Here is a 14482-nt window from a genome sequence, read left to right as displayed (position 1 = left end):
ATGTTTGATCACATCAAGCTTGGAAAAACTTCCAACACATATTGCCAGCTCACCTTTAGCTAGTCTCCGTTTACTCCGTAGCCTTTTATTTCGAGTTTACTAACATTTAGCAACCGAACCGGTATCTAATACCATGGTGCTACTAGGAGTACTAGTAAAGTACACATTAACACAATGTATATCCAATATACTCCTATCGACCTTGCCAGCCTTCTCATCTACCAAGTATCTAGGGTAATTCTGCTCCAGTGGCTGTTCCCCTTATTACAGAAGCACTTAGTCTCGAGTTTGGGTTCAACCTTGGGTTTCTTCACTAGAGCAGCGACTGATTTGCTGTTTCATGAAGTATCCCTTCTTGCCCTTGCCCTTCTTGAAACTAGTGGTTTCACCAACCATCAACAATTGATGCTCCTTCTTGATTTCTACTTTTGTGGTGTCAAACATCGCGAATATCTCAAGGATCATCATATATGTCCCTGATATATTATAGTTCATCATGAAGCTCTAGCAGCTTGGTGGTAATGACTTCGGAGAAACATCACTATCTCATCCGGAAGATCAACTCCCACTCGATTCAAATGATTGTTGTACTCAGACAATCTGAGCACAAGCTCAACAATTGAGCTTTCCTCTCTTAGTTTGCAGGCTAAGAAAATCGTCGGAGGTCTTATACCTCTTGACGTGGGCACGAGCCTGAAATCCTAATTTCAGCTCTCGAAACATCTCATATGTTTCGTGACGTTTCAAAATGTCTTCGGTGCCTCAATTCTAAACCATTTAGCATTACGCATTGAACTATCATGTAGTCATCAAAACGTGTATGTCAAATGTTCGCAACATCCACAGACGACGTTCGAGGTTCAGCACACTGAGCGGTGCATTAAGGACATAAGCCTTCTATGAAGCAATGAGGACAATCCTCAGTTTACAGACTTAGTCCGCATAATTGCTACTATCAACTTTCAACTAAATTTTTCTCTAGGAACATATCAAACAGTAGAACTAAAGCGCGAGCTACGACATAATTTGCAAAATCCTTTTGACTATGTTTAGGATAATTAAGTTCATGAACTCCCACTCAGATAGACATCCCTCTAGTCATCTAAGTGATTACATGATCCGAGTCAACTAGGCTGTGTCCGATCATCACGTGAGACGGACTAGTCAACATCGGTGAACATCTTCATGTTGATCGTATCTACCATACGACTCATGCTCAACCTTTCGGTCTCTTGTGTTCTGAGGCCATGTCTGTACATGCTAGGCTCGTCAAGTCAACCTAAGTGTTTTGCATGTGTTCCAAGCCATGTCTGTACATGCTAGGCTCGTCAACACCCATTGTATTCGAACGTAAGAATCTATACACCCGATCATCACGTGGTGCTTCAAAACGACGAACTTTCACAACGGTGCAAAGTTAGGGGGAACACTTTCTTGAAATTTTAATGAGGGATCATCTTATTTACTACCGTCGTTCTAAGCAAATAAGATGTATAAACATGATAAACATCACATGCAATCAAATAGTGACATGATATGGCCAATATCATATTGCTCCTTTTGATCTCCATCTTCGGGGCTCCATGATCATCATCGTCACCGGCATGACACCATGATCTCCATCATCGTGTCTTCATGAAGTTGTCTCGCCAACTATTACTTCTACTTCTACAGCTAACGGTTAGCAATAAAGTAAAGTAATTACATGACGTTTATGTTGACACGCAGGTCATAAATAAATTAAGACAACTCCTATGGCTCCTGCCGGTTGTCATACTCATCGACATGCAAGTCGTGATTCCTATTACAAGAACATGATCAATATCATACATCACATATCATTCATCACATTCTTCTTGGCCATATCACATCACATAGCATACCCTGCAAAAACAAGTTAGACATCCTCTAATTGTTGTTTGCATGTTTTACGTGGCTGCTATGGGTTTCTAGCAAGAACGTTTCTTACCTACGCAAAAACCACAACGTGATATGCCAATTGCTATTTACCCTTCATAAGGACCCTTTTCATCGAATCCGATCCGACTAAAGTGGGAGAGACAAACACCCGCCAGCCACCTTATGCAACTAGTGCATGTTAGTCGGTGGAACCGGTCTCACGTAAGCGTACGTGTAAGGTTGGTCCAGGCCGCTTCATCCCACAATGCCGCCGAATCAAGATTGGACTAGTAATGGTAAGCATATTGAACAAAATCAACGCCCACAACTACTTTGTGTTCTACTCGTGCATAGTAACTACGCATAGACCTAGCTCATGATGCCACTGTTGGGGAACGTAGCAATAATTCAAAATTTTCCTACGTGTCACCAAGATCAATCTATGGAGTCATCTAGCAACGAGGGAGGAGTGGATCTACATACCCTTGTAGATCGCGCGCGGAAGCGTTCAAGAGAACGGGGTTGATGGAGTCGTACTCGTCGTGATCTAAATCACCGATGATCCTAGCGCCGAACGGACGGCACCTCCGTGTTCAACACACGTACGGAGCAGAGACGTCTCCTCCTTCTTGATCCATCAAGGGGGAGGAGAGGTTGATGGAGATCCAGCAGCACGACGGCGTGGTGGTGGAAGTAGCGGGATTCCAACAGGGCTTCGCCAAGCGCTGGGGAGGAGGGAGATGTGTCATGGGAGGGAGAGGGAGGCGCCAGGGCTTAGGTGTTGCTGCCCTCCCTTCCCCCCACTATCTATAGGGCCAAGGGAGAGGGGGGCGCAGCCTTGGCCCTTCCTCCAAGGAAGGGTGCGGCCAGGGAGGAGTCCATCCTTCCCAAGGCACCTAGGAGGTGCCTTCCCCCTTTAGGACTCTTCCTTTCCTTATCTCTTGGCGCATGGGCCTCTTGGGGCTGGTGCCCTTGGCCCATATAGGCCAAGGCGCACACCCCTACAGCCCATGTGGCCCCCCGGGGCAGGTGGACCCCCTTGGTGGACCCCCGGACCCCTTTCGGCACTCCCGGTACAATACCGATAATGCGCGAAACTTTTCCGGCGACCAAAACAAGACTTCCCATATATAAATCTTTACCTCCGGACCATTCCGGAACTCCTAGTGATGTCCGGGATCTCATCCGGGACTCCGAACAACTTTCGGGTTACCGCATACTAATATCTCTATAACCCTAGCGTCACCGAACCTTAAGTGTGTAGACCCTACGGGTTCGGGAGACACGTAGACATGACCGAGACGACTCTCCGGCCAATAACCAACAGCGGGATCTAGATACCCATGTTGGCTCCCACATGCTCCTCGATGATCTCATCGGATGAACCATGATGTCAAGGACTTAATCAATCCCGTATACAATTCCTTTGTCTATCTGTACGATACTTGCCCGAGATTCGATCGTCGGTATCCCGATACCTTGTTCAATCTCGTTACCGGCAAGTCTCTTTACTCATTCCGTAACACATCATCCCGTGATCAACTCCTTAATCACATTGTGCACATTATGATGATGTCCTACCGAGTGGGCCTAGAGATACCTCTCCATTTACACGGAGTGACAAATCCCAGTCTCGATTCGTGCCAACCCAACAGACACTTCCGGAGATACCTGTAATGTACCTTTATAGCCACCCAGTTACGTTGTGACGTTTGGCACACCCAAAGCACTCCTACGGTATCCGGGAGTTGCACAATCTCATGGTCTAAGGAAATGATACTTGACATTAGAAAAGCTTTAGCATACGAACTACATGATCTTTGTGCTAGGCTTAGGATTGGGTCTTGTCCATCACATCATTCTTCTAATGATGTGATCCCGTTATCAATGACATTCAATGTCCATGGTCAGGAAACCGTGACCATCTATTGATCAACGAGCTAGTCAACTAGAGGCTTACTAGGGACATGGTGTTGTCTATGTATCCACACATGTATCTGGGTTTCCTATCAATACAATTCTAGCATGGACAATAAACGATTATCATGAACAAGGAAATATAATAATAACCAATTTATTATTGCCTCTAGGGCATATTTCCAACAATATATTCACGTTCGGGGAGAAAAAAATCAGAGAGAAGGATTCATCGCATTTTACGATACGGAGCCACCGCCAAGCCCTAATCTCTCTCGGGAGGGCTGATCTGGAGTCCGTTCGGGGCTCCGGAGAGGGGAATTCGTCGCCATCGTCATCATCAACCTTCCTCCATCACCAATTTCATGGTGCTCACCGCCGCGCGTGAGTAATTCCATCATAGGCTTGCTGGACGGTGATGGGTTGGATGAAATTTATCATGTAATCAAGTTAGTTTTGTTAGGGTTTGATCCCTAGTATCCATTATGTTTTGAGATTGATGTTGCTATGACTTTTATATGCTTAATGATTGTCACTAGAGCCCGAGTGCCATGATTTCAGATCTGAACCTATTATGTTTCCATGAATATATGTGAGTTCTTGATCCTATCTTGCAAGTCTATAGTCACCTATTATGTGTTATGATCCGTTAACCCCGAAGTGACAATAATCGGGATACTTACCGGTGATGATCGTAGTTTGAGCAGTTCATGTATTCACTAAGTGTTAATGCTCGGGTCCGGTACTCTATTAAAAGGAGGCCTTAATATCCCTTAGTTTCCAATAGGACCCCGCTACCACGGGAGGGTAGGACAAAAGATGTCATGCAAGTTCTTTTCCATAAGCACGTATGACTATATTCGGAATACATGCCTACATTACATTGATGAACTGGAGCTAGTTCAGTGTCATCCTATGTTATAACTATTGCATGAGGAATCGCATCCGACATAATTATCCATCACTGATCCATTGCCTACGAGCTTTTCATATATTGATCTTCGCTTAGTTACTGTTCCGTTGCCACTGTTACAATCACTACAAAACCAATACTATTACTTTTGCCACCGTTACCGTTACTTCCATATTACTTTGCTACTAAATACTTTGCTGCAGATATTAAGTCTTTCAGGTGCAGTTGAATTGACAACTCAACTGTTAATACTTGAGAATATTCTTTGGCTCCCCTTGAGTCGAATCAATAAATTTGGATTGACTACTCTACCCTCGAAAACTGTTGTGATCCCCTATACTTGTGCGTTATCAGGGAGGGATTGCATCTTGGATGATGAAGAGAGCATTCTCGTTGAATTGATGATCCGCGACTTCTCTTGGGGTGAAGTTGCTTGGGTCATGCGGATAGAAACATTGCTCAATGATTCTCCAAAGGTTAGTACTAACATGATTTAAATGACGTTTAAAGCGATAGACCCAAGCGTCAAAATCCTCATTTTTCATAATCTTAGGAGGAGAACCGGCATGATTTAAATGAGTGGAGGGAATCGGTCCTCCATAGGTAAGTGGAGATTCCACATGGGCAAAGATGCCATTACCACTTTTACCACTAGACAAAGGAACTTTATCACTAGAAGCTTCCCCTTGTCGGAATTAGCATCCGTCACCTTGTTAGTGGGATCGACCACTTCCAATGGTGCAGTGGAGAATTTAAGACCATCAAGAAAGTTTTTAAGCACGCCTTTGACCTCGGCCTTCATGCAGGTTTTAAATGTGTCCAAGGCCACATTGAGCTCCTCACGTGAGATCGAGGTTCCACCATCGGCCGTAGATGAGGACAAAATCACACCGGGGTGCTCCTCCTCACGGTCTACGGTGTCAACCATACTCTTCGGACGGCAAAGTCCTTAATAAAGAGACGAGGCTCTGATACTAATTGAAAGGATCGATATAGTTGACTATAGGGGGGTGAATAGGCAACTAACAATTTTTAGCTTTTCTTTACCAATTTAAACTTTGCATCAAAGTAGGTTGTCTAGATATGCAACTAGGTGAGAAACCTATATGATGCCACAACAATAAGTACACAAGCAAGCAAGGGATGTAACACAAGATGAGCTTGCACGAGTAAAGGGATGAGATAACCAATAGTGGAGCTAGTGAAGACGAGGATGTGTTACCGAAGTTCCTTCCCTTTAAGAGGAAGTACGTCTCCGTTGGAGCGGTGTGGAGCAAGGTAGTCAGAATCCTGATTCGACTGCTAGAATCCTACGACTTCACGACCCTATGGAAGCATGTCGATCCAAATCCCACTATGAATCCGGATCAGGTAGAATCCATGTTGAGTCGCGATCCAAATCATAGAATCCTATACAAAACTGTACAATCCCGACTATGCTATGGACTACATCCGATTCTACTAACTTATCTAAGTCGTTTGTTTAGTTGTAGCAAAATAGTATGCCATCATCCAAACCCCTTTTCATATACCTCATGGACCTTTATTCCCCTCCCAAGTCCAACCGCTCAGCCATGGACACCTTTGATCAAGCTCTTAGAAACCCTAGATCGAAATTGAGGGTCGGGCTTGTCGACATATGGAATTAGCGTGAAAAGGAGGATGCTTCAAGATAGATCAAAAAAGGAGAGAAAGACCCTTCAAGGTTTAGCATTGTAGGTCAGATAAACAAGTGACCGACTATTCACGCACTCTAAAAAGAACATTAGTAAATTTCGTGCATTGAAGGTTTAAATGTTATATATATTTCCCTCTCATATATGTTCCATACATGCGAGCTACATGGTAGGTTAGCCATAAAAAGAAGTGGAATACAACTAGCATTGATGTGTGTGTTCTTTGCTCCATATTTAGTGTCAAAACTCTATAGAACCCATATAAATTTCTTGTGTGCATACAAAATATCTTATTTGAGTAAATCTAGTAGAGTCCTCGATTCCATGACTCGATCTTACGACTCGATTCTGTCCGAGGAAAATTGATCCGACTCTGAATCTCGACTCTGACTACCTTGGTGTGGAGGCACAATGCTCCCCAAGAAGTCACTAGGGCCACCGTATTCTCCTCACGCCCTCTAACAATGCGAGATGTCGTGATTCCACTATTGGTGCCCTGGAAGGCGACGACCGGACCTTTACAAACAAGTTTGGGGCAATCTCCACAACTTAATTGGAGGCTCCTAACAACACCACGAAGCTTCACCACAATGAAGTATGGCTCCGCGATGACCTCAACCGTCTAGGGTATTCAAACACCCAAGAGTAACAAGATCTGTGCGGGATTACTGGGGGGGATCAAATTTCTCTTGGTGGATGTGTAGATCGAGGCCTTCTCAACCAATCCCTAGGAGATCAACAAGTTTGATTGGCTAGGGAGAGAGATCATGCGAAAATGGAGCTTAGAGCAACAATGGAGCTTGGGGTTGAAGAGGTAAGTCAACTCGGAGAAGAAGACTCCCCTTTTATAGTGGAAGAACAAATCCAACCGTTATCCACTAACTTAGCCTGCGACGCACGGTACTACCGCACCGGAGACGCGGTACCGCCAGAGCCCATGGTACTACCGCAAGGCACTGCAGTACTACCACCCACGCAGCAGTATCCAAAACAGCCCTGATGCGATGAAGCAGAGGGTGGTAGAACCGCTGGCGCGGTACTACCGCTCCCCCTTGCGGTACTACCACAAGGCAGGGATAGTCCAGATTTGGGAAGGCACGGACATATAAAAATACATCCGTGGCAACTTCCGCTGAGTTTAGATCTATGCAAAAATCCGACACGGTAGTACCGCAAGCCAGGAGCGGTACTACCGCGTAGGGCGCGGATGTAAAAAAATTACATCCGCCCCTACTTCCGCTCGTGCTGCTGAGCCAGACCTGAGGCCACGGTACTACCACGTCAGAGAAGCGGTACTACCGCGCCCATGGCCGATACTACCGCAGGGGCCTGTGGTACTACCGCTCTGAGGAGCAGTACTACTGCATGCCCCAGTTCAACATCACTAGAAGTCTTTCCTTTTGTAGAGATTCGGAGAAACGGAGGATGCTCCAAAGAGCCAAAGAAAAGGTGGTGCAAAAGGAACAGACGTGTACATGTTGATTCCACCCAAACCTTTCCAACACGGACCCACTCTTAATAGTACGGCTTTTCTACAACTCAAACCACCGAAAAGAAACGTAGAGAAACGCCGTCTTCAATAGTCTTCGAGGGGCATCAAATCGTCTTGTGCCTAGACATGATATATCTGAAATGCTCAATGCACACGATTAGTCTGCAAAAGCATTGTCATCAATCACCAAAACTACTAAGGGATAAATATGCCCTTACACCGAGATTTTGCCACGCCCCTCAAATTCTTTTGCGGGCCGGCCACGTTTGCGGGGTCTGTTCGAGCGGGATTTTCCGCACCGACCCGTATTTTGATGGTTATTTTGCGGGGTGTGCTAGAGTTGCTCTAAACATTCTTATATACTACATACTACACGTACATACTCTTCGATTGAATAAATACTACAAACAACATACCATACTCAAGTGAACCAACCTGTGGTTGGATGGTTAGAGGGATAGTGGTATCCCAGCCCACTAGGGTTCAAGTCCTGAGATCAAACGTCAGATTTTTAACACTTCCCTTTCTTTTGGAAAACATTCGATTGTGCTCTCATCCTTGCTAAGAAAATTTGCCATCCTCAAACAATATGCATTGCCATGGAAAATGCTCAATTTACAATGCTCTCCCAGCGAGCATTTTGGTTATCAAAATCCTGTTATTGCCCCCCTTTTCACCGGACGTGCTAACTCACAAATTCCACCTCAAAAGACACAAATGTATGAGTTACAAACCAATTTAAAATATGAATTTTACGGTGTACTTTATATGACATACATCTTGTATATTGTTGAGCGTATCAATGCTCAAAGTATGGGAACACATTATTTCACGGTGACAACAGATGGGAGCACAACATCGTCGCCAAAGATGGGAAGAAAAGCAGGGCAAGCAGGCTCTCTCACGACTAGTATGAAGGAGAGGCATGGGGGCGAGCAAATTGTTTTGGGTCATTAGCGCGGCGACGGTGGGAGAGGCGGTTTAGGGATCCTTGCCATTGGATCAAAGATCGTGTGGTTAAAACTCTGTCCCAGCAACAAAAAAAACTTTATTTTTTTATAGAAAAGTTAAAGGAAGCATTACTATATATATATCATGTAAACGTAAGGAAGGCCCAAACAAATTGCATATCATCATCACAATCATCTGCATTACCCAAGCACATCTCAACAGAAAATCCACCAAATTTCAATCCATTACCATCCACTGTCCTCTCACAAACCGGATGATGCAGTGAGAGTAGAAATGTTGTTGCATGGGCACAGCACAACTTGCCAAAAGCTGCCAGTGATAGATAACCTACTTAACTACAGCTCTGAGTTCTAGAGTCTTAAGATCGTCACCAAGATGGCACATTGAGTCATTGTTTCAAGCTAGCAAAATGAAGGCACTACTGACTAAGAGGGTCTCTAACCATCCATCTACGAAAACGCAAAAAGAAGAAGGGCTTCGGTTTCGCGACGCGCGGGCAGGCATCACTTCTTCTTCAGTTCCATCGCCTCCCTGAAAAGAACAAGCCCATCAGATCATCAAACATAACCAACCACTCAGCTAGCACAACCAGTCAGTCAATTTGACAAGGCAACCATGCTTCTGATCTAGTACATGTATGTTGCACAAACCACATATATATGGAGTGCATTTCTGTCACCTCGACGACAGGAGTGGGTAAATGGTGGGGGTCTCTTCCTTACATACCAGAACAATTTGTCCATCTCATCGTTCTCGGGGTCCAGCTCCACGCCGCCCGACAGCTCCTCGCAAGCTTTCTCATAGTCCTGGAAGAAATGGACACGGAGTTCAGATCGACGGCAGACCAGATGAAAGCAGTAGTACTTATCAGAATGCAAAAATTCTACTCTCAAACAAACAAACAAACAAAAAATGTATAAATGCTTTGGTCTCCAAAAAGAAGAAGAAAGTGCACCTTTAGCAGCATCAGAGCCTGTCCTCGGCGAAGGCGGGCCTCCGCCCACTCCGGGCACCTCCTCTTGCATCTGGTTGCATCCTCCAAAGCCTTCTGTCCGTCGCCAAGCTGAAGCCAGCAGTGGCTCCTGCTCGCGAGCATCTTGCCATCAGAAGGATCAACTTTCAGTGCCTGCGCCCAACCAAGCAGCATGCATGTGTCAACATATATACCGACTGAAGTTATAATAGCAAATTCTTCCAAGAGATAAAATAAATTTGCAAATGGATAGCAAATAAAGGGCAGACACATCATCGCAGATTAATACGGACCCGGCCACAACATCGTACTGAATCATCAAAATAACTCAGGAAGATAATATCTACTCAAAAGAGGCATGTGTTGTATGCCTGCACTTATCCAAGGCCTATGCAAGAATTAATACTTCATGTCATTTGTTTGTCATTGCAACTTCTGCAGTAATTCTCCTGTAAAATAGGTTACTCGCTGGTTTTGTGGTTTACACTTCAGACAGTAAGCTACATCCAAGGAGATGATGATGCTGATACTAGCCATTTAACAGGTTAACTTTATTAAATGTATCTGCATGTAGAACATTTCACATTTCAAACTTTTACAGATTAACTTTAAAAAATGTAGACCAGCAGAAAACTGTACCTGTGTGTAGAACTCTGATGCACTTGTGTAATCCTGCTTTTCAAATGCTTCATCCCCTTTTCGTTTCAGGTCAGACTTCCTTGTGTTAAGAACATCCTCATCCTGAGCAAATTCAGATAACTTTAGTCATACATTTGAAATTCCGATGTGTGCGACATTATATAGCAACTGACTGAGGATTTAATGCATTCAAAGGACAATAATATACATCTAAATGTTTTTCTCATTGAGGAATGGCACTTATTTTCGCCACAGTGGCATACCTGCAGCTGCATCCTCTCCAGTTTGGCATGATTAATTATCCCATCAATGCTCCAGTCTGCCACAGTTGGAATTGGGGAGGTGACAGGATATAGAAGCTCAACGTCTTCCCTTGTACCATACACAGCAGCTAACTCTATCGGGAATCTACCACACTGTCAGAGCAACAGAAGAAAGTTTATTAAGCAATACTGAAGATTCAAAAAAGAAAGACAAGGGAATGGTTCCTTGGTAATCTAAGAATCACTATGCTCGCCAATTCAACGACACGAAAAAGATGTTATAATACAAGCGTTAAAAATGCCTAACAAAGTTAGTAGTCTAGAATGCAGCTTGTACTTCTTGTTTCTATCCCAGCTATTAGTTTAGTACCGTTAAGACAGGCCAAGGAAGTATCCTATAATTTTCTGTGTGTATCTGACCACACAAAGAAAATATATGACAAATGGAAAAGGAAACATCAACAGGCATTTTTTAGGTAAAACATTAACAGGCTTGTGTTAAAAGGCAACTGATAGTAGTCAAACTAATCATATACTCCTACCACAGAGACTGAGAAACAAGTGTATCTTAATTCAAAACCAGCCCATTCAATTGATTCCCAAATGCTTTAAAACTCAAGCATATTTTTTTGTACGAAACTATACTTCACTTTCACCTTCGTTCCCATTACATACATACTTGTACTACCATATTTTGCAGAAACTATAAGTACTAGAACTACCAAGTCAATCAGCTCAAAACGTTGTTGTGTGGAAAACAAGAGACAAGGTCACCTCATCAGGACGATTTGGGTCTGCACCAGCCTCCAGCAAGCACTTAACACATTCAGTCAAGCCTTCGCTTGCAGCTCTTGCCAAGGAATTGCTGACATCATTCACATCAGCTCCAGCCTACCAAAATGTACATGCGGAAGATCAGTAGATAACCATATAGTCTCTCCATATAAATTGAAGATCAGAACAGATATGAGCAACCGTAACATCAGTAGTTACTCATAGATAAGCACATCTTGAAAGGAAAAGCAGATTAGTAGACAATTCCATACCTGAACCAATAACTTCACACAAGGCGTGGAAGCACTAAGCAATGCGGCCTTTAGAGGTGTTACTAGATTAGAAGTCACAACCTTGTTGACCTGTAAAAAACAAGACTGTCATAAACATTTGCATGCCATAGTAATGGGCTAATGGCAGGTCCTTGAGACAACTACTTTCAAGTAAAGCAAATGCAACATAAGTTGGGTCAGCAGATAGAGAAAAAAAAAGGGTACAAGCACATTACATCTGCATGGTGTTCCAACAGAACCTCCACAGTGCTCTCATGCCCTTTAACAGCAGCAAGATGGAGTGGTGTCCCGTGCTCTGAGCTGCCGTTAACGTCGGCTCCTCTAGCAAGCAGCAACTTTACTATTTCACACCTCCCTGAAGACAACAATCAGTATATGGAAAACTGGTGATCACAGTCATAATTGGCAAACAAGCCATCTTTGGCAACCAAGTTTTGAGCAGATACATCACACTAACATACAAACAAGCCATATTTCGCCAAACATGTTTTGAGCAGATAGAGCAAACCAACAAATTTACACTTAATAAGAAATCATAGCTAGGAAGAACAATAAAAGGTCTTCGCGAGCAAGTTTGAATGGCCATAATGGCACAATGCAATGCAAGATTTTTGGATAACAAGTTTCATTGGCAGCAATATTTCTGGATGAATAAGTTTCAGTGGCTAGAATAAAAATACAACAAGGTAACAGTTCATGTCATGACAGTGATGACTAAAGACCCACAAGATATATAGAAGCAAGTAATACAAACAGGCTGATGGCCACGTGTGAAGTCTTTAAAACCAGGCTATGGTTTGATAACTTGACCTATACCAAATGAAAACTGAAGATCACTCCTCCCTGAAGATCACAGTATATGGGAAACTGAAGATCACAGTTATAACGTACAAACAAAGGACTTTTGGCCAATTAAGTTTTGAGCAGACAGAGCAGACCAACAATGCTACAATTCAGAAATTGTAGGAACAACAACAGAAGGTTGTTGAACAAGTTTGAATGGCCATAATAGCACAATGTAATCTAAAATTTCCGGATGAACAAGTTTGGCTAGGATAAAAATAGCACAGTGTAACAAGTTTGTTCTGAGTTGGCTACTTGGCTTCTCTAGAAAGCAGCAACTTTACAATTTCACACCTCACTGAAGATAAAAAAAACAGTATATGGAAAACTGATGGCCACGATCATAATAGACGAACAAGGCGTCCCTGGCAACCAAGTTCTGAGCAGATAGATCACAGTAATATACTTTGATGCAGCCTGAAGATCACAGTGTATGAAAAAACTGAAGATCATAGTGATGATAACATACAGACAAAGGATCTTTGGCCCATTAAGTTTTAAGACAAAAAGAGCAAAACCAACAATGCTACACTTGAGAAATCATAGCTAGGAACAACAACAATAGCACAATTAATGTAATGCAACATTTTTGCATGAACAAGTTTCAACTAGAACGTTTCTTGATGAATAAGTTTCAGCGGCTACAATAGAAACACGACGAGGTAACAATTGATGTCATGACAGTGACAAAGACCCACAAAATGTGTAGAAGCAAGCAACTAATATGAACAAGCTGATGGACACGTGCGAAGCGTGCATGACCAGGCTATGGTTTGATCTGTACGAAATGGAAAACCGAAGATCACACCTCCCTGAAGATCACAGTGTATGAAAAACTGAAGATCATAGTGATGATAACATGCAAACAAAGGATATGTTTGACCCATCAAGTTTGAAGACAGAAAGAGCAAAACCAACAATGCGGCAAATCAGAAAATTACAGGAACAACAACAGAAGGTTGTTTAACAAGTTTGAACGGCCACTGTAGCACAATGCATGTAATGTAAAATTTCTGGATGAACAAGCTTCAATGGCTACAGTGTTTCTTTGATTGCAATTTTTGTTGTTGTTGATGGCTTAATTACCAAGCTGACCACTTGGTAATGGCTACAGTATTTCTGGATGAACACAGTTGCTAGGATAAAAATAGCAGAGTGTAACAAAACACACATGCTCACTTGTAGAGCTCAGAATCCAGGTAATTATGGGGGAAACCCTGAACAGAAATGTGTATGACTAGAAATAAAGCAGCAAGTGTTGAAGGTAGCAAGGAAGCGTTTGTGGCAGAGTTAGTGGTGGTATGGTACCTTTCCTTGCAGCGTGATGAAGGACAGTGTCGCCGTCGTCCTCTTCCTGGTTGAGATCGGCGCCATGGTCGAGGAGGTACCTGAGGGCGGGCAGGTTGTTGCCGTCCACGGCGTGCTCCAGCGGCGTCTTCTTGCCTGTCCCACCAGGTAGCGCAAGATTAGGCACATACAGTTGATTGAGCAATGCTGCTGTGTTGGATGCGAAGAAGGGAGGAGAGTGCTTACTTGGGGAGGAGTCCCACATGTTGACGTCCATCCTGACGGTCTCGACGAGGTAGCGGCAGGCGGCGAGCTTGCCCTGGCCCCCGACGGCGGCGTGGAGCGCGTTCATGCCGCGGTAGGTGGTGGCGGCCACCGTGGCCTCCTCCCCCGCCTTCCCCTTGCGGTCCAGCTTCCCGGCGATCTCTGCAACGCGGCCAGAAATCGAACGCGGAACAGATCAGTACTTGGCCGGCGGCGCGGGAGGAAGAAATAGAAACCCCCAAAAGAAAAAAGGCGCCTTTTTTTCCACCGGACGGTG

At 43.9% G+C, this 14482-nt stretch overlaps 1 protein-coding gene across 1 annotated transcript in view; it reads right to left on the bottom strand.

Annotated features, from left to right (window-relative positions):
* Nucleotides 1–9063: 9063 nt before the first annotated feature.
* The window catches only part of LOC119298780 (putative ankyrin repeat protein RF_0381), a 6372-nt gene continuing 953 nt past the window's right edge, over nucleotides 9064–14482 (bottom strand). Inside the window, exons 3-12 of the mRNA XM_037576075.1 lie at nucleotides 14188–14367; nucleotides 13963–14097; nucleotides 12027–12166; nucleotides 11791–11880; nucleotides 11519–11635; nucleotides 10745–10897; nucleotides 10482–10583; nucleotides 9825–9995; nucleotides 9596–9675; nucleotides 9064–9400 (exon numbers count right to left, since the gene is read on the bottom strand). Coding sequence (XP_037431972.1) covers nucleotides 9373–9400; nucleotides 9596–9675; nucleotides 9825–9995; nucleotides 10482–10583; nucleotides 10745–10897; nucleotides 11519–11635; nucleotides 11791–11880; nucleotides 12027–12166; nucleotides 13963–14097; nucleotides 14188–14367 — 1196 coding nt within the window. The 3' untranslated portion in view covers nucleotides 9064–9372. The remainder of the gene's footprint in view (nucleotides 9401–9595; nucleotides 9676–9824; nucleotides 9996–10481; nucleotides 10584–10744; nucleotides 10898–11518; nucleotides 11636–11790; nucleotides 11881–12026; nucleotides 12167–13962; nucleotides 14098–14187; nucleotides 14368–14482) is intronic.

Source organism: Triticum dicoccoides, chromosome 5A (genome assembly GCF_002162155.2).
Source record: "Triticum dicoccoides isolate Atlit2015 ecotype Zavitan chromosome 5A, WEW_v2.0, whole genome shotgun sequence".
In the NCBI taxonomy this organism is placed as follows: Eukaryota; Viridiplantae; Streptophyta; class Magnoliopsida; order Poales; family Poaceae; genus Triticum; species Triticum dicoccoides.
This window is presented reverse-complemented; position numbering and strand designations above follow the sequence as displayed.